The 20,355-nt window shown below is 52.9% G+C and overlaps 1 protein-coding gene across 1 annotated transcript in view; it reads left to right on the forward strand.

The window, feature by feature from the left end:
* Window positions 1–20,355, forward strand: part of dlc (deltaC) — a 37,216-nt gene that overhangs the window by 4,180 nt on the left and 12,681 nt on the right. The window contains exons 5-7 of the mRNA XM_061826603.1: window positions 426–617; window positions 698–867; window positions 6,641–6,872. Coding sequence (XP_061682587.1) covers window positions 426–617; window positions 698–867; window positions 6,641–6,872 — 594 coding nt within the window. The remainder of the gene's footprint in view (window positions 1–425; window positions 618–697; window positions 868–6,640; window positions 6,873–20,355) is intronic.

Genomic DNA, 20,355 nt, shown 5'->3' on the forward strand with positions numbered 1-20,355 from the left:
GGCCAGGACACGCGCTGAGCTTAATGAGCGCTGCCGGCCGTGAAAAGAGACGGCATATGTGTGGCTTTTGTCGGGCAGGCCAGCTGCTCGCCTGTGCGATTGTGTTGTCGTTTGTTGCGTGTCAAATCACAAATGTAGCGCGACCGCGCTGGAACGGCGCCTCGTCGCCACCTCGCGGTGCCCGAAGCGCTCCGCAAAGCCTCTCGTAACGCACCGCCGGGAGCAAGTGAGAGTCGGGTGCCTCGCCCAAGGACGTTTCGACTCTAGCGGTCATGGGCGGGTTTTCGAACCGTGACCTTTCGGTCACAGGACGACCTACCGAGCCACGACACGCTGCGCGTTTTCTTGCTGTCGTCATTCCGGTCGGCTGAGGCGTGACCGGCCTCTGCTGACTTCCTGTGGCGTTTCCTTCCACCCCCTTTCAGCCATCTGCGCCGCGGGCTGCAGCGCCGAGCACGGCTCCTGCGAGGCCCCCGGCGAGTGCGCCTGCCACCAGGGCTGGCGGGGCGACCTCTGCGACCAGTGCGCGCGACACCCCGGTTGTGTGCACGGAACCTGCCGCCAGCCGTGGCAGTGCGACTGCGAGGAAGGTTGGGGTGGACTCTACTGCGACCAGGGTGAGCGGAAATTTTGGCATTTCTTTCTGGGCTCGAGCCGACCCCCCCCAACTGATGTCGTTTTTTTTTGGCACCCTCAGACCTTAACTACTGCACCAACCACAAGCCGTGCCAGAACGGGGCGTCGTGCACCAACACGGGCCGGGGGAGCTACACCTGCGCCTGCAGGCCCGGATTCAGCGGAAACAACTGCGAGCGGGAGAAGAACCCGTGCGACAGCGCCCCCTGCAGAAACGGAGGCAGCTGTAAGGTGAGCGCGGCCCGTCGCCGAGATTGCGCTTAAAGTTATCGGGGAGGGGGGGGCCGCCCCGGGCGACTCGGGTCGAGAGGCAAGGGAACGTTCTGGACTGATCGCCGGTCGAGGGGAGGGCACGTGCAGACAACCGACGCGCCGCTCGCCACTGCAGTCACGGATTTCAAAAAAATGGGCGACTTTTTAGATTTTCTACCTCGGCGGGACGACGTCGGCCGCGGCGTCCGGTTACATTTTGAGTGCTTTTACCGTTCCCGTTGCTGGAATGCTGGGACCCATCAGAATTTGTGACCCATGTCGCCCGTGGTTTTCGTTTGACAGGAATAGACACTGAGAACACCAAGGTCAAAAGTGCAAAGTAGCGGGCCCCTTAAAGGTTTTTCAGTATCACCCCCTGAGGTCCCAAATTCCCAGATTTTTGCAAACCTACTCAACACTGTGACCCTCCAAGACAGCGACTTTCACATACTGAGGCTCCAGACGAGATCAAGAATCCCATCGACTTCACTCAATCAGACGTCGCCCGAAAAGCGGTCGGCTTGACGGTCAACTCGTTCCCCGGGGACGACGAGAAGCTACTGATCTCTGACCTGCACCACCAGAAAAGCCAACGTGAGGAAACGAGAAGTCTCCGACAACAATTGCCACCGCTGCCGTCGCCTCGATCATTTCCCGTCAGCAACTCTCTACCAAGGATGGCGACTTTGTCCTCTTTCCGCTATTCTCCTTTAAACGTCACTTCCGGTGGCTTGGTGACATCGTGCGCCAACTCACCCGTGAGGTCCTGCAACCGTTCCACCTGCACGGGCGGGCTGCTGATGACGTGGCCCGACCGTGCTCAAAGGAGACCTACAAGGCATCATCGGGCCCCGAGTGGTCAGCCTCCACCGGCACAACAGGAAATGACCTGTGACACAACGCAAGATCAGTGGGCTTGGACCGCTTCCGTGCGGGACGCCGTTCAGGCCAACGAGGACGCCGGCTCAACCCGCAACGAGTTCAGACCCCGGGCTGGTCGCCACGTCGTGTCAGGGCGACCGTGTAGTTAAGAAGTCTTCATATACATGTATATAAAACGAGATCAACTTTTAATTTGACCAACAGAACTTTGCCGTAGGAACCTGCACAGCTAAATAGTAAAGAAGAAAAATCATCTTTTTGAGGGGCGAAGTAGAAATAAAATAGGACTGCACCTGAGTCTGCGTTCAACTGGTATTAGATTGGATTCAGCGAGCACCCGCAAGATGAAGACTTGGCATGCTGCACACGCACGTATCCGTGTATGGCAGCAGAAGCCTGAAGGTTGCTACGTGGAACTGTTCACCTTCACTCGAGCCGCAGTCGCAGCTGAAAAAGAAGAAACGTCTCCAAACCTTGAAAGTTCAGCCTCATTTTCACCAGACACTCACAGAATCAGACAAACCACGGCTTAAAGACTCCTACGATGAAAAATATCAACGGATTGTGGTTTCTCGTCAACCTGACGTGGGTCACCGGGGCCCCCTTCGGGAGACAGGCCTGGAGGTGAGCGCCCGGCCGGCCGGGCACATCCCGAAAGCTTCGCGTGGGCCTCACTTCCTGTGGGAGGGGCCATCGGGGCCATCGGGGCCATCGGGGCAGGGTGTGGTGCGAGTTGGGCGGTGACAGAAGGGAGGGACCTTGGCGATCCGATCTCTGACTACAGAAACCAGAAGTTGACTCTAGCAATGTGGAATGTTACCTCTCTGGTAAGGGAAGAAGCCTGAGCCGGTCTGTGAGGATGAGAAGTTCTGACTAGATGGAGTTGAACGTGCCAGCACACGCTTCATGTTCCGGGGGAGACGGGAGACATCGAGTCCAAGTGGACCGTGTTCTGTGCCTCCGTTGTCGAGGTTAGGGTGTGGTTTTCGTCCTGTGGACCATCTTTACACCCTCGGCAGTGTCCTTGAGGGCACATCTGAGTTCACCCAACCCAGTCTCCGTGTTTTGCGGACTTGGAGGAGGTAACCGTGTCCCTTGGGGAGTCCTGTGTCGGGTGCTTTGGGAGTACGGGGTCTCGACCGGTGTTAGAGTTTGGTCCGCATTGCTGGCAGTAAGTCGGACTTGTGGTGCAGCGTCTGGAGTGATGCGGACTTTGTACCGGGCTGTCATGGAAAAGGAGGAGCTAAGTCGAAAGGCGAAGATCTCAATTCACAGGTCGTTTTTATCGTCCATTGTGAGAAAATGTCAAAAGTGACATTTCAAGAAATGCGTCTTTAGCGTGAGGACAAAGACGCGTGCCGACATTCTTAGTTGCCGCTCGAGGAAAAAGCACTGCATTCTGCATTAAAATTGCAAAGTTTGACTTTTTCAAAGTCATTTGGACTCGAACAGTCTCCGGCACAGCCGGTTGTTGGACCAGACATTTCTCGAAATCTTCAAATCGGAATGGGTTCGCCAAAGGTTCCCGACGTCAAGCTCGATTGAATGTCTCCAGGTGGCCCGTCTCCAGCTGGTGGTCGGGAGCGGCCGCTTTAATTTTCCCAGATCATTTCATCCATTCGCGACCGCTTTTCCGGGTCGGGTCGCGTGGGAAGTAGCTTTCGGCAGGGATAGCCAGACTTCCCTTTCCCCAGCCACTTTTTCCAGCTCTGCCGGAAAGATCCCGAGGCGTTCCCGAGCCAGCCAGAGACGTGGTCTTCTCCAGCGTGTCCGGGGTCATCCTCGGGGTCTCGAAATCTTCAAATCGGAATGGGTTCGCCAAAGGTTCCCGACGTCAAGCTCGATTGAATGTCTCCAGGTGGCCCGTCTCCAGCTGGTGGTCGGGAGCGGCCGCTTTAATTTTCCCAGATCATTTCATCCATTCGCGACCGCTTTTCCGGGTCGGGTCGCGTGGGAAGTAGCTTTCGGCAGGGATAGCCAGACTTCCCTTTCCCCAGCCACTTTTTCCAGCTCTGCCGGAAAGATCCCGAGGCGTTCCCGAGCCAGCCAAGAGACGTGGTCTTCTCCAGCGTGTCCGGGGTCATCCTCGGGGTCTCGAAATCTTCAAATCGGAATGGGTTCGCCAAAGGTTCCCGACGTCAAGCTCGATTGAATGTCTCCAGGTGGCCCGTCTCCAGCTGGTGGCCGGGGGCGGCCGCTTTAATTTTCCCAGATCATTTCATCCATTCGCGACCGCTTTTCCGGGTCGGGTCGCGTGGGAAGTAGCTTTCGGCAGGGATAGCCAGACTTCCCTTTCCCCAGCCACTTTTTCCAGCTCTGCCGCAGGGATCCCGAGGCGTTCCCGAGCCAGCCGAGAGACGTGGTCTTCTCCAGCGTGTCCGGGGTCGTCCTCGGGGTCTCGTTCCCGCCCGGAATACCTCACCGGGGAGCCGAATCGGATGCCCCGGCAGCCACCTCATCTGGCTCCTCTCAATGCGCAGGAGCAGCGGCTGGACACTGAGCCCCTCCAGGATGACCGAGCTTACCGAGTGTATCGCGGCAGGCAGCATCGCTGCTACGTCAAGAAAGACATCAGGATGCTTTTACCGACATGTACCTGTAGATCACAGCCAGGACCAGCCGAGGCCCAATTCCCCAAAACATTGCGCTGGGACACGTCACATGGTCAATGATAATACATGTGGTATATTAATCCCCACGGTCCGTTTGACTTTGTACCTCCAAACCCTTCTCAATTGGAGCACAGCCTGAAGGGAATCGTCCTCCGGCCTCCGGCCTCCTGACTTCCCGCTGTGCGTGACTTCTTTTGTTCATGAAAGTTTACCGGCAATGTTGTCACGCTGATCCCATTCCAGACGTGAAAGTGATCCGGGATCCTCTGGCAACTCGAGGACAAGAAGGAAGAAGCCGCTTTACCATTTACGTTTACCATGGTCGCTTAATGCCTACCTGAGGGGAGGAGCGGGAAGAGGCGGTGACCCAGATGTGGAGGATTTGCCGTGTTTTTGTTTCAGTTCCGGCAGCGTGCGAGACCCCGAGGGTGCCAATATTTCCGCTAGTCCTGATTATCCGGCGCGGTTCAAGACGAGACCCGAGGCCAGAGCAACAAGATGGTCGACGTAGCGTCCACTCAGGCCGTCTGCGTTGAGGTCAAGGTCCAGTCCAGGGGTCGAGAGGGACTCGTTATCCCCAGTGACAGTGCGACCCTGCGTCTGATCTCAGCAACACTTTGGAGGTGGCCAGTAGCGTTGGCTCCCCCCCCGAAGATGTCCCCTAATGGACCGTCGGCTGGTCCTCCGTGTCGTAATCGCTGGGGTGCGTTGGTGGTTCGGCTGCTCTCATCCACCTTGATTCTTGGCGTCTCCGGCTTGAGGCGTCTTTCTTTTCATCCAGAATGTGCCGGACGCGCTCGCCTTCACTCGAGGCGCCCGTGACGCAGACCGATGCGTTCCCTGAGCCGCAGGGCCAGTTCCTCTTGAGCCACGGTGCGAAAAGTGATGAATCCTTCCCGCTCATCAAGGTAATGCGCAGGGTAGGCGACCAAGCCATCAATATCATCTCTTTTTCACCGCCAGTTGGACAGTTCGTCCCCTGCGTCGACCAAAACCCAGCTGCGGGTCTCACAATCAAGGAGGTCCGCGAGACCCTGTAGAACTCTGGCTTCCAGGGCAAAGGTGCCTTGGACTGCTGTCTCCTCAAGCGAGCGGCTGTTAGCCAGCTCTTGACCTGGACGAGACACAGGTCCAGAGTTCCTTTTGTGTATATAGCGCGACAGCTTGGTTTGTTCATGTTGACGCGCCAGCCCCGTGATTGGGTTCGGGACGACGGGGCAGCGGGAGGGCCCGTAGTGCACCTGATTGGCGGAGGCCGCCCGGCTGCGAGAGTTATCCGCGTCACGATCGGTCTCCGGTGGTCTCGGCGAGCTGGCCCCTCAATTCTTGCCACTCCCACACAAAGGCGGGCCTCGCTTGCGTCGTCAGCCTTCTGCTCCAGGATCTCAAACGGCTGACGGTAGCGCACGCCGCTCTCGGAGGGGGGGCTCGTCGCTCCCGCCGACACGACCGTCTTCGTGCACTTCACCCAAGTCTTCTTCCCACAAGCGTGCCGCGAAGTCCTCCATCTCTCAGAGTCCAGTTGCCATCTGCGATGCTGTTTCTGGCACCAACGTAACAAAGGTTGTCCAGCGCGGTCTTCGCTAAGGAAAAACAGCCCGAACCTTTTTTTTATTGTGCAGAGTAATAACTTCATTCGGGGGGTGGGGGCCATTCAATGCATTGTGCTGCTCCTTGGACTGGTGCGTCCGCCTTGGCTGCCAGGAGCCAAAACTGTGCAATGGCATATGTTCGTCTGGCACAAGTTTCACGCCGGATGCCCTTTCCTGACGCAACCCTTCTCAGGGAGTGGAGGCCCCGGTGGGATACGAACCCACAACCCCTGGTTTACCAAACCAGTGCTCTAACCGCTGAGCTACGGGGGCCTCTTTTCTCCGGCACTAATACTTCTCAGAAAGATGGTTTATTGTTTGTCATATTTTGTCACAAATAAAGAATTGATGCCCAATTATTGTTATACTGTCTCTCTTCATGTGTTGTTCCACCTTTTGTGTTCAAACATCCGTTGCTTTAAGGGTTGTACGACTTTTGATGCTAAATGTTAGCCTGATAACGGTAGATAGCAAACGACACTTGTTTTAATTGTCTTGGCTTTATGTTTCCCTTTGGACTAAACTTCAGCCGGCAGTGGCATCAGCAACTTGAAGCCTCTTTTTTGATGGGTTCTTCTCTTTTGGGCAAACTGACGTCGCGTTGATGCCACTGACTTTGTGCTCACTTTGTTTTTGTAAAGAATGCTTTGGGCGCTCTGCTTTCAGGACGCGGCGGACGGCTACGTGTGCGCGTGTCCTCTGGGCTTCTCCGGGCCCGACTGCGGGACCGGCGCCGACCTGACGTGCGCCGACGAGCCGTGCTTCAACCGCGGCGTGTGCGTGACGGCCGCGGGCGGCGGCGGCGGCGGCGGGTACACGTGCCGATGCCCGCCCGGGTACGCCGGCTCCAACTGCGAGATGAAGAACAACCGATGCGGCGGCGAGCCCTGCGCCAACGGTAACCGGCGTGACGCCGAGCGAGTCTTGTTGTTCTTGTTGTCGGGCTCCCGAACAAGAAGCAGGCGGAGGGAAAAATCAGGAGCCGACACGTCTTATCGGAGTCCATCGGAACGCCGGCGTGCGCGTGATTGTGCGTAATCTTCCTCGCATACCGTCGCCCTGGAAACCGCCCTGCCCGACCCGATTGGTCGGGTGCGGGAAGGACGGCAGGAATGCGGAGTTGGCGCACATTCCCGTCAGGGCGCCTACGTGCGAACCGCGGACCGCTCGGTGCCGTGGCGGAGAGCCAAAGTCCCACCGTAGTTGCCGATGGATGGACGGACGGACGGACGGACGGATGGATGGACGGACGGACGGACGGACGGATGGATATTTCTGCAATAAGCGGATTTGGGGTTGCTTGGGTCTTAAAACAAGAAGAGGAAAAAAAAAAACTCGTCCAGAGTTGAAAAAAATCTCCAAGTAAATCAAATCCAAAAATACAAATAAAAAAAATCCCCAGTTCCACGGGGTCCATTGTATCTATTCCGTCCATCCATCTTCCCAGCCGCTTGTCCTCACAAGGGTCACACCAATCGCAAGGCACATGGAGACAGACGACCAATCGCACTCCAATCAGTGCAAAGCGGGTCAGGGACATGTCGGGGAGGGGGAGAGCATGCAAACTCCACGCAGGATTCGAACCCCGGTCCTCTAGCCGGTATAATTCTACTGCAAAGAGGTCACATCGATGCTCACTAACGAATGATTTTGATTTGTGGCCGCATTCGGAAGTCAAACCTCAGCAAAGAGAACGAACAGCCCAGCCAAAAGATTTTTGCCTCACAACTGCCCAAGCCGAAGTCTTCTTTTTGTTGGGCTCGCGATTTCAATTAGAAACGTGAAAAGAAAAAAAAAAAAAAAAAAAATTCCAATCTTCTCAACCCTCTTTTTGACTTTTTAACACAAAATAAGATAAGCAAGCTGCGTTCAAAAGTCTCCACGGCGACGCTTGCGTAACTTCCCATCTTTGCGCCCGCTTGACGTCGCGCCCCTCAAAGAGCCGCGCAATCCACCGTGATTGGCGGGTTTGTTGACCCCCGCCCAAGAGCGCAAAAGTGTCGATCGTGTAAAACTGGAGGTCGCATTAAACTTTCATCCAAAAAAAATGGTCCTGCGGGACGTGAGTTTGAGGGCTACAAGGAGGGCTTTCGTTCCGATGTACTGTGCAATGTCACAGTTGTGCCTCCCCGAGAAGGTTTTGGACGCTCACCCGCAATCTCGCTTCAGCCATCGCGTCCGATTTGAGCGCGTTTGCCCGGCGGGCACGTCCGCCGAGTTGGAAGTCGTCGAGGAGAAGTGGGCAAGCCCCTCCGCTGCTTTCAAGAACAACAACGTGACTGTCAGAATCACAAACGCGTGCCGGAAACGTACTGGGAATTTTTCTTCGGCAGTTGGAGGCGGCGACAACAGGCAAGCGGTCAACTGAGATATAAAGACGGTCGCGGAGCAGGGTTAGGGTGCCTAAAAGAGCGATAGTCCGGTACAAAGGGTGGCAAGACTCGAAGGAACGGATGCAGTTTCAAGGGCTGGGACCGTGTCGATGGTGCAAATGTTGCAGATGTTCCTCAGTCGGTCGTGCAAGGGGTGCAGACGCCACTCAGGTGCGAGAGGCTCCTATTGGTCGACAACTCGTGTGCGGTGGACCGGACCAGTAATGTATGACGTATAATAATAATTGGCTCAGCAGAATGACAACAAACTCAAAAAGACAAAAATATGGCAGCAGGTCGCAGTTGAATTTTAAGTTGGCTGTTTGTAAGAAGTTAATCGCGGTGGGGGGCAGTTGCTGGTTTTGCTTTGCATTGTTGGGTAGCGCCTACCGAACGGAAGAAGCCGGAAGAGCTGTGCTGGCCAGGACGTCGAGGGTCTGAAAGGATCCCGCCCACTCTCGTCCTAGTTGGGATGGCGTGCAAGTTCTCATTTGGGGTGCCGACAGTCCATTCAGGAGTTTTGATTGTCTGTTGCCATCGGAGTTTGTCCTTTTTTGTGCCAGCCCCAACCCAGACTGTGAGGAAGCTACGCAGTACTGATGCAATGACCACCCTGTAGAACTGTCTCAGGAGCTCTCGCGGCAGGCCGTGCTTCTCTGCGAGCCGCAGGAAGTAGATCCTCTGCTAGACCTTTTTGAGGATGGACTTGATGTTGATCTCAAACTTCAGGTCCTGTGAGACTGTCACTAAAAGCAACTTCAAGGTCTCGACGGTCAACGCAGGACAGTTGGACAGCGTGAGGGGGCAGCTGTGGCGAATGACGCCTCCTGGAGGCCACTATCATCGCTACAGTCTCCAGTGGATTCAGCGCCACGTTGTGTCGGCCACAGCTGAGATCCAGCCTGTCCACTTCCTGACTCGTCGCCGTCTTTGATGAAGCTGAGGACCGTGGTGTCATCTGCAAACTTCAGGAGTTTGACATCTGGCTGCCTTGAGGTGCAGTCCTTCGTGTAGCGGGAGAAAAGCAACGGGGAGGGGACACAACCTTAAGGTGCCCCGGTGCATGTAGAAGAGGTGGCGTCCGCCGGCCTCACCTGACCGTCAGGAAGTTGTAGATCTACTTTGAGATGGCAGACAAGACGCTGAGCTGGAGAAACTTGGAGATCAGGGAAGATGTTGAAGTCCACACACAGAAGCGTAGGTCCCCATCATGCTGTCGAGGTGTTCCAGCGTGAAGTGCAGTCCCATGTCGACCGCATCGTCCGCCGACCTCTTTTCTCGGTAGGCAAACCGCAGTGAGCGCAGCCGCGACTTGTGACATTCTTGGGCTGGTCCAGCACAAGGCCTTCGAAGGACTTTATGACCGCGTACGTCAAGGTGACGGGCCGAAAGTCCTTCAGACCAGAGATTACAGGTTTCTCGGGGACCGGGATGACGGTGGTACGCTTGAAGCAGTACGGTACTTCCCACGGTTCTAGAGACCTTCTGAAGATCTTTGTGAAGACTGGACCAGGTTGGTCTGCGCAGACTTTGAGGCAGGATGGGGATACGTGGTCTGTGGGGTGTGCGAGTGGCCCTTTCCCAAATCTGCCGTGAAATAGGTTCACGTCGTCGGCTCGCCTGCTACTGCTGTCCACTGGGGGGGGGGGTTGTTAGCGATTCTAATGGATGCCAAACTGATTTGGAGTCGTTGGTGCCAAACTGTTTTTCCATCTGTGCTACAAAATCCCTTTTTAATAAGTGTTAATTTTGTCAACTGGTTTCTGGTGCCATTGTACTGGGGCCCATCCCCACCAGAATGCGCGACCGCTTTAGCCTGGCAAAGTTGTCTAGTTGTCTTAGCTGTCAAGCACAGAAATTTTTGTTGGTCCAGATGCCTCCTCACAGAAAGTGACATACGATGGAACAGCCTGCCAACTGAATTTTCAGATACTCCAGTGTGTGCCCCCTTGGGGCCACTTTTTCACGGATTTTTACCGAAGGCTTCATGCCCTGAAGTTCTTGCCTGTATGTCGGTAATAAGTCGACGAAGCAGCGGTCGGAGGAACCTGGGCCGGAGCGAGGAATGGCACAATATGTGGGTTTTGTTTTTTTGTTTTTTTTTTTTACTGTTGAATTGCAGTGCCTTAAAGTTTTGTTTTCCCTGGTCGGACAGTCGATGTGCGGCTTGTATTTCGGGAGTTTGTTGTTTAGTTTAGCTTCGTTAAAATCTCCCAGAATAATGAAAGGCTGAGTCTGGATGGTTTTTTTTTTCTCAATCTCGCTTACTTGTTGGGCGAGGGTTAGCAGTGCTACGTGTTAGCCTGTGGCGGACTGTACACACAAGTAGGAAGGAGGCAAAGTAGTGCAGCGAGTAGACTGGCTTGCAGTTCAAGACCAGTGACTCTCAAGAACGGGCTGCAGCGTCTGCTGAGTTGCGTGAGGTCCGTGCACCATTTGTCATCCATGTAGAAGCAGATTCCACCGACATATTTACCCCCGACAACTCTGCCGGTAGAAAGCAAAGCCGGGAAGTCCTGCGGCACCGTCTGGATCGTGTTCACGAAGCCAAGCCTCTGGGAAGCAAACCCCAAAACCTAGCTGGTACTAGGGAGTACAAAAACCGGGGCAGATTGTGGAGGGTATCCCAAGAAAGGCTCGGACGACCGTACGGTACGCTTGTTGAATATTTCTTTAAGACGATAAGACGTTGAAGATGTTTGCAGAATACGGATGGTGCGCATTATGCCCGAGTACAAGCAAGTTCCCCATCTTGCGGCTGCCCACTACACTCGAGAGCGTATTACCCGTGAGAAATGACGACACGTACTTATGCACTTGTACCTGCTTCCCAAGCACGTATACATTCTAGATTGACATTATTTATGGCTTCTGCTAAAACTGAAAAAAAAAATCTTACGAATTGTATGCTTCTCAAAAAACGTCATTCTTCATTAATTAACCCTTTTACACTCTTTAATGTGCACGATTGTGATCATTCAACATTTCATCCTGCTACTTGTTAGCGCGCTAGGGAAATGATTATTTTTTTCTTTTTTTTAAAGTTCCGTCTCAATCTCTAAAAAAATTTTTGGGGAAAATTTCCTGGGAGCAAATTGTGCCGGGATCGACACAAAATGTGCGCCTTTTTGCGGCCGGACTGATCTTTGTACTTCATCGCGCTGGCTGGCGTAAACCTGATTTTTGTTCCGGGTTACGCGGTAGTTCCAATCTCTCTCGTCATGCCTGTGAAGGCATCCAAAAGTAGGAAGGCTTACAAAAAAATTCCAAAGAAAATAGAAGGAACGAGTTGTTTGCTCGCTCAATTATTTTCTTCACTTTAAAAGTGGCATCGGTTCAAAAATGCTCATAATAACGCAACGATATCAAGAGTGAGGACAGTTTGCAATCTTTATGAATCAATGAATAATATTTTTCAGTCATTGTGAAGCAAGAAATATGAAATTGACTCATGTGATTTATTTGGGGGGCCACGTCCGGATGGGGTTGGCAAGTGTGTAAAATTTTGAGGAGCGAGCCGGAGTCCGGTTCAAGCCTGTCTGTCCTTTGAAGACTTCCTTTGCGTACCATTGGACTTTAGCGCCATTTGGAATCCGGAACGGGAATCGTCTTGACCAGCCGAGTATATGTTGAGAACGCACCAAATTTGTCTGCGTACTCAAAATGTACTCACGTGTACTCTTTGTGGCAAAACTCAGCCCGGCGTTACCTCGGGCAATGTTTACAGAGTTGTCATGAATTTCCCCCAAATCATTTCTTTCTTTTTGGGCCTGTTAAATGCAAATTTATTTCATTCAAGTAAAACTTCAGATCTTCACCCCCACAAGCTGTGGAAGATTCTTCCCAGTCCAGAAAATGTATTGCATCATCAGCAAAAACAACATCACGTATTTATCATTGATGCACATCGTGAAGAATCATTTAGGACCTAGAATTGACCCTTGCGGTACACCACGTCGTGTGTTAAGGGGAGATCTAGCTAACCCTAACAGCACAAACAGCTATTTTCAGCGCAGCTCTGAAACAAGTTCAACCGTTGCCGCTCGAGGCTCTTGAAGTGGTTCTCAACTGTTGCTGCCCGCAAGCCACATTTATTGACGACCCAAGAACAACCCGTCCCTTTTCTTTACTTAGGTTACTCGTCCTCACAAGGGTCGCGGGGAGTGCTGGAGCCGATCCCGACGGTTAGCGGGCAGGAGGCCGGGTACACCCTCAACTGGTTGCCAATCGCAGGGTACACGCATGGAGACAAACGGCCGCACTCAAGACTCCAATTTAGCGTTGGACCTTTTTGGGATGTGGGAGGAAATCGGAGTGCCCACCCGGAAAAAAACTCCGCACAGGTTCAACCCTGGACCTCAGAGCTGCGAGGCCCACCATTTTCCAGCTGAGCCACCGTGCCGGCTGAAGAACAACCACGATGGTTTAAGATTGCCTCTGGAGACGCGCACATCACATGACATTTCTTTCCGCTGTTTAAAATGAGTTTTGACAAAGCGGCGAAAGGCTCCGACTCGCCTTGCCAGAGGCCAAGCTGGGCCCAATTTGATTGGACGGTGAAGTGTAGCAACGGCTGTTACGCTTCCTGTCCTTTACCAGGAGAATGCAGAATTTTTGGGGCAAGTATTTTGACCGCGTCAGCGCTTTTTAGCGCACCTCCTCGTTCCCATCTGAAGAAACCCGCTCAATAGAATGAAGCGTAAAATGTTTCTGTGTATTTCTACAATGAGTGTCGGTGTGGTCTCTAAAGACGAATCCATCTAGCGACGTATCCGAGTTCGGGTTGCGGGGGCCGGTAGCTTTAGCAGGGACACCCAGACTTCCCTCCCTCCCTGCCTCCAGCCACTTCATCCACCTCTTCCGAGGAGATCCCAAGGCATTCCCAGGCCAGCCGAGAGATGTAGTTCCTACAGCGTGTCCTGGGTCAACTCCGGGTTCCCTTTCCGGCGGGACATTCCTGGACTATCTCGCCTGGGAGGCTTCTGAATCAGATGCCCAAACCACCTCATCCGTCCTCTAAGGGAGAGCTGGGACACCCTGCGAAGGAAGCTGATTTTGGCCGCTTGTATCTGGCATCTTCTTACAGCTTGTGACCATAGGTGAGGTGAGGAACATAGCTTGACCGGTAAATTTGGCGGCTTCACCTTTCGGCTTAGCTCTTTCGTTACTACAACGGACCGACGCATCACTGCAGACACTCCACCGATCGCCCTGTCATTCTCCCACTTATGAATGAGACTCCAACATACTTGAAGTCCCCGTGAAGACCTTGGACTGGATCTCACCCTCGATCAGGTGAGGGCAGACCACTCTTTTCTGACTGAGGACCACAGTCCCAGATTTGGAGGTCCTGACTCTCATCCCAGCTGCTTCACATTTGGCCTTGAAGCGCTCCAGTGAGAGTTGAAGATCACCGTTTGATGAAGCCAAATGAACCACATCATCTGCAAAAAGCAGAGGTGCAAAACTGCGGCCACTAAACCAGACCTCCTCTTTGGCTCGACTGTGGTGGAGAAATTCTGTCCATAAATGTTGTGAATAGAATCGGTGACAAAGGGAAGGCTTGGCGGAGTCCGACCTACAACAGAAACAAGTGCGACTTGCGCCAGGAAATGTGAACCTAAGTCTGAACCTGTCGTGCAGAAACCGAACAGGCCGTATCAGAGAGTTTGGTATCCCATAGTCCCGAATGACTCCCCGCAGGACTCCCTAAGGGACACGGTCGAACCCCTTCTCCAAAGCCACAAAGTTTCTGCAGGATGGTTGGGCAAACTCCCCTGCACCGTCAAGGACCCTGCCAAGGGTGCTGTAGAGCTGCTCCACTATTCCAGGGCCAGGATGTAAACTGCATTGCTCCTCATGAATCCAAGATTTATTGTGCAAAGTTGTGCAGAGCAGTGAGCGTTCCTGTTAGAGCCATAGTCCAATCCAATGACAATTGTGCAAAGTCGTGTCAAGGTTTAAGGAGGTCCAGAGCGGGCAGGATCCTTTCGGACCCTCCACATCCCGGCCACCACCTCTTCCAGCTCCTTCCGCCGGGAAAGCACTACAGATCCATGCAAGTGAAAACTAGCCGGCATTTGAAGAGTTTTTTTTTTTTTTTTCCCCCTCCGGCAATGAAGTCATTAAATTCTTGGTCAGCGGACCGACTATTTTCTGCCTTGTGCCATTGTTGGGACACTCACTCACATCCTGGTGGTCCAGTCAGTCTTAGGAATATATTTTGTAGACTATCACACGATTGGCCACTCGAAACTATCTATCGCGGGAACCGCCAGCAGGTAAGAAGGGCACTCCGTACAAGCTTAAGACAATGTGGGACGTCGAAGCACTCTTATTTCCCAACCCTGTTCGAAATGAAGAAGACTTTACATCTTGCACATCTGTGACTCTTATAAGGAAGAGTTCCTCTCAGCAGAAATGTCTCTTGTTCTCGTTACTTTCTCGTTCCTTCTTCTGAATGTCGTACCAGAGCAGCATCGCCTGCCGGACGAAAAATTCCTCTACTTTGCGGATCACATCTCCCGGATTCAGTGGATCATGGATTTCTGGGAACCCCCGCCCCAAGCAAAAACAAAGCCGAATCGCTACATACGAACGGCTCACCCCCAGCGCGACGACATGGACCAATGGAAGCAACAACAACAAAAAAATGCCATTGAGCCCACCTTTGCCGTTTTTCACTTTTCACGGGTGGGTCTGGTACCAATTCACCGTGAAAAATGAAGGGTTACTGTATAGCTGATTCTGATTCTGAGTCGTGCAATTGACCGTCGTATCTAATATTAGTACCGATTGGGCCAGCAGGGTGTGTCAACAATAAGGCCAAAAACTGGCAGCATGTTGGAGTGGCCTTATAGGTTATCTGTTCAAGATCATATCTAATAACTTAATTGCAAGAGGGAAGATACTTTTGGAAGGCCTGCTAGTTTTGATGTGCATTGATCGGCACCACCTGATGGCAGGAGCCGGAAGAGCTGGGGCCAGGGATGTGGAGGATCCGATCAGGTACTGCCCACTCTTGACCTGGTTTTAGTGGCATGCAAGTCCTCAAGGGTGGGCAGAGTGGTGCCAGCAATCTTTTCTGAAGTTTTGATTGTCCGTTGGAGTTTGTCATTTTTTGTAGTAGCCCCAAACCAGAGTCCTGATTGACCGCTGTGCAGAACTGTTAGCAGCGCTGGTGGCAGGATGTGCTTCCCCAGAAGTCACAAGAAGTACATTCTTTGCTTTGCTTTTCTGAGGATGGAGTTGATGTTTGTCTCTCGCTTCAGGTCCAGTGAGACTGTAATTCAGAATTTCCTCAAAGCCATCTGGAAGTCTTTCTCCACGGCCTCACTGAACTCCTTCCACACCCGAGCTTCTGCCTGAACGACCACCAGAGCCGTATTCCTCTTGGCCAGCCAGTACCCATCAAGAGTTCCGCAGATCAAAAAGGCCTGACAAGACTCCTTCTTTCGCTTGACCGCATCCCTCAGCACTGATGTCCACCAATGGGTTTAGGACTCGCTGCCACGACAGGCCCCAATTACCTTACGGCCACAGCTTCTGTCGGACCCCTCAGCAATGGAGGCGCCGAACACGGTCCTCTCGAACTCGATGTCTACCGTCCTCCCCTGAACGTGCGCAAAGTTCTGTTGGAGGTGGGAGTTCAAATTCCTTCTGATGGCAGATCCTGCCAGACCTTCTCAGCAGACTATCACAATACGTTTGGGCCTGCCAGGCCGGACCGGCATCTTCGCCCACCATCGGCGGCAAGAAACAACCAGGTGGTGATGAGTGGACAGCTCCGCCCCTCCCTTCACCAAAGCGTCCAAGACATGAGGTCGCAGGTCCGATGACACGGCAACAAAGTCAATCAGCGAACTTCAACCTAGTGTCCTGGTGCCAAACGCACATGTGGACTCCCTTATGCTTGAACGTGGTGTTTGTCATAGACAATCCACGGTGAGCACAGAAGTCTAACAAGGGAGCGCCACTCAGGTTCTGATCAAAGGGAGACGCTCCTCCCAATTACCCTTTTCCAGGTTTCACCGTCATTGCCCACGTCAGCATTGAACAATGGAGTCAGTAATGGCAGTGCTCTCTGGGACCCCCCTCCAAGGACTCCAAAAAGGCTGGCTACTCTGAACTGTTGTTTAGTGAATAGGCACAAACAACAGCCGGGACCCGTCCCCCCCACCTACTCTCTCGTCCCCCGGGGTGAAATCCAACATACAGAGCAGGCAGGATCCTTTCGGACCCTCCACATCCTGGCCACCAGCTCTTCCAGGGCCTTCCGTCAGGTAGGGGGTACCGACGAATGCAAATCAAAGCTAGCAGGCATTCAAACAGTTTTTTTTTTTTTTCTCTCTGGCAATTAAGTCATTAAATTCTTGATCAGCAAACCTACCATGTTCCGCTTTAGGCCGTTGTTGCGACGCTCCCTCACATCCTGGTGGTCCAATCAGTATTAGTATTAGTAAAATATATGTAGACCATCACCTCACGATTCCTCGCTTCGAACTGCTCCTTTCGTACAACCGTGCGCTGGTCTAGAACGGAAAGTGCGAACGGGTAAGGGCACCCTGTAGAAGCTTAACACAATGTGGGACGTTGACGCACACGTAACTGTTGGAAATGAAGGAAACTCTGCCCTTTTGCACAACGGTGACTCCTTCTGTATAAGAAATAGTTCCTCGTAACTGAATGTCTCTTGTTCTTTGTTCTTGGTAGTTCGTCTGTACTTTGTTCCGACTGCCGGAGACAAATTCCTTGTGTGTGTTGTTAAATACTTGGCTATTAAATCCGATTCTAATACAGGCGCCTTGCCGGTGGTGGGGCAATAAGAATACTCATTTGTAGCTGGGAAGGAGCCTAACATGTGTGAGGTGGTGACCTTGACTATATCTAGTCAAAACCTCTTGACCTCACACACCGGCTTGGGCTCCTTCTCTGCCAGAGAGGTGACATTACATGTCTGGAGAGCCGGTTTTTGTAGCTGGACTTTGGATCGGCAAGGTCCAAGAAGCTCCATTTCACAACTGTAAGCTTGTCTACACTGAACCGAGAAAGATTTGAAGACAGATTTTCAAACGTTTCACAGAGCGGTCAAACGAGAGTGACTCTTGACGGACGGACCAGCCAGATCGCTAACAGGCACGTGGCTCCACTTCCACCCAGATGCCAGAAAAGTCGATGTGGGATACCGCAATGGGCTCTGAGTATTCTGTCAATTTTTAGAGGACGCATTGGTGCAGGAAGAGGTCTAACTCTTTCAACAAGGCAATGTTTTTCACGCACCACCACGCTCCGTCATGTGCATACGAGTACTCATCTGCGTGTCTGGCCAGCAAAACCTCCAAAGACGGAAAAACTCACCACATGACCCCCTTCCTCGCCTGACCTGAACCCAATTGAGAGATCCTGGGCACTTTTTAAATGGGAGACACAGAGTCAAGGAAAACAGTCCACCTCTGGGAACAATCTCTGGGAGGTTGTGCTTTCTGCTGCACAAAAACTCCATCCACTACAAATCCACACAAGACACAAGGGTTCACGAGGGAATGAGGGGCTGTGAGATTTACTGAGCTGGTGGACCGTGGTCCGCATTGCTGGCAATAAGTCGGACTCCACCAAGGCTGCCCTTGTTCATAACTTTTATGGACAGAATTTCAAGGAGTAGAGGGTGTCCCGTTTGGTGGCTTCAACATTGCATCCTAGCTCTTTGCAGATGATGTGGTTCTGTTGGCTTCATCAAAACGGGATCTCCAAGACTCACTGGAGTGGTTTGGAGCTGAGTGTGAAGCGGCTGGAATGAGAATCGGCATCTCCGAATCAGAGACCATGGTCCTTAGTCGTGAAAGGGTGGTGTGGCGTCTCTGGGTCAGGGATGAGATCCTGCCCCAAGTGGAGGAGTATCTAGGCATTTTGTTCACGATTAAGGGAAGAACGGAGCGGGGGATCATTGCGGCATCTGCAGTGATGCTTTGTATCAGTCCGTTGTGGTAAAATGGGCTCGCCTTCAGAGATAGGGTGAGAAGCTCGGTCATCCGGGAGGGGCTCAATGTCAAGCCGCTGCTCCTCTGCATGGTGAGGACCCAGATGAGGTGGGTGGGGCATCTGATCAGGATGCCTCCCTGGTGTGGCGTTCCGGGCATTTCCCACCATAAAGAGACCCCGGGGGACTATGCAGGACACGCTGGAGAGACTATGTCTCTCGCCTGGCCACGGGTTCCCTCCGGAAAGTGGTAGAAGATGAGATGAGATGACGTGGACTGTAGAACCTCTATGAGAGTCTACAATATTTTGCTGTCTAACTGTGGAAATAGGCAGTCTTAAATAGTGGCGGTGATGATGGCTGATTGAGAACAGGGGCTTGAAGCGAGCGAAGACAGGAAAGGGCGAGAACTCAAGCATATTGTGGGATAGTACATGACAGTACCCACCCCCTCAACGGACGGGTACCAGCATCCTGCCAGGCTTCCTAAGTTACACCCTGTAGAAGTGGACCAGGAGAGCGGAATCAAGGATGTTCTTACGGGAGATCCAAAAATGCTCCTCTGGCCCATACCCCGCCCCAGTCAACAAGGTACTGGAATCCCCTCCCCCTTGGCCTCACATCAAGGATGTGTGACACCGTGAAGGCCAGATGGATCAGCGATAGTCCGGATTGGACATATTTCCATACGGTTTGAACCTTCTGGAGATGATCCTTGACAGCGGGAACAACCACCGTCTGCTCTGTTCACTGAACAATGGCGGTGGTAACCGTAGCAAGCCATGAAAGGGGAAATACCGGTTCCGGAGTTGGTGAGGGAATTGTGGCCGTACTCGAGCCACGGAAGGAATGAACTCTACGAAGCGGGCTGGTTGGCAGCCACACAGCAGAGTTTGTCGGGGATTGAGACGTTTTGCGGAACGGAGGTAAGCAAGGTTTTTGTGGTCACTGTAGATGATAAAGGCTTGGGCAGTCCCCTCCAGCCAGTACCTCCGCTCCTCCTTGTGGAATGCTGGAGAGGCCGCCGGGGTCCGCTGAAAGGGGAACCTGGTGGATGTGAGGCTGGTCAGGCGAAGTGCGACCTTACTGGAGTTGCGAATGAAACAACGGTAGGAATTGGCCAACCTGAGGAAAGGGTTGCAGTTCTTTCTGTGTTGCGGGTATGGCCCAGTTGATGATTGCTTGGGTCTTGGCGGGGTCCGGTCGTAGTTGTCCTGATGTATCGGAGACAATGGACCGAGGACAGGTGGAATTAACATTTTTCTGGCTTGACATTTGGCCGGTTTTCGAGGACGCGCCGGATGACTTGCGGACATGATGCCATGTTCTTCGGGGGGCCGGGAGAAGATGGAAATGTCACCGAGGTACACAAACACAAACCGGTTGAGCATATATCTCGGAGGACAGCAGTCATTAATCTTTGTGTTGGTGACTCAACGTGTCCAAGAGAGGTATTGAAGGTGGTTTTCCACTCATCCACCTTTCACATAAGCATGAGATGGAAGGCGTTCCAGAGGTCCAATTTTGTGACCATCAGGGTGCTTCAAAAAGAGGGCTTGATAAGAGAAAGCAAAGATATATTTTCTGCCATATCGTTTCCCTCTTCGTATTCTGTGTATTTGACGGTCGGGTCCCTCGACGAAGAAGAATCCATCCCCGACGGATGACGAGGAGGGCCGTGTGAGGCCAGCACCTGCGGAGTCACGGATGTCATCTTCCATACGGTTCAGATTGTACAGTCGGCTGGAGGGATGTGAGGCCCCCGGCAAGGGGTCAATGGCGCAGTCCTACAGATGGTGGAAGGGCAAAGAGAGAGAGAGAGAGAGAGAGAGAGAGATTGCTAAATCCTTACTGAATGCTGGCGAAAGGTCTCTGGAGGGGGGGGGGGGACAGCAGAATGCAGGCAGAAGATGAATGACAATGACGACTCCATCCAGTGAGAGAAAAATGAGTCCAATCTATTGTGGGCTTGTGGTTTTGGAGCCAGGGAATACCAAGAACCAAGAGCATCTCAGGGGAAGGAATGGCAAAGA

The sequence above is a fragment of the Syngnathoides biaculeatus genome, chromosome 8 (assembly GCF_019802595.1).
Source record: "Syngnathoides biaculeatus isolate LvHL_M chromosome 8, ASM1980259v1, whole genome shotgun sequence".
Lineage (NCBI taxonomy): Eukaryota > Metazoa > Chordata > Actinopteri > Syngnathiformes > Syngnathidae > Syngnathoides > Syngnathoides biaculeatus.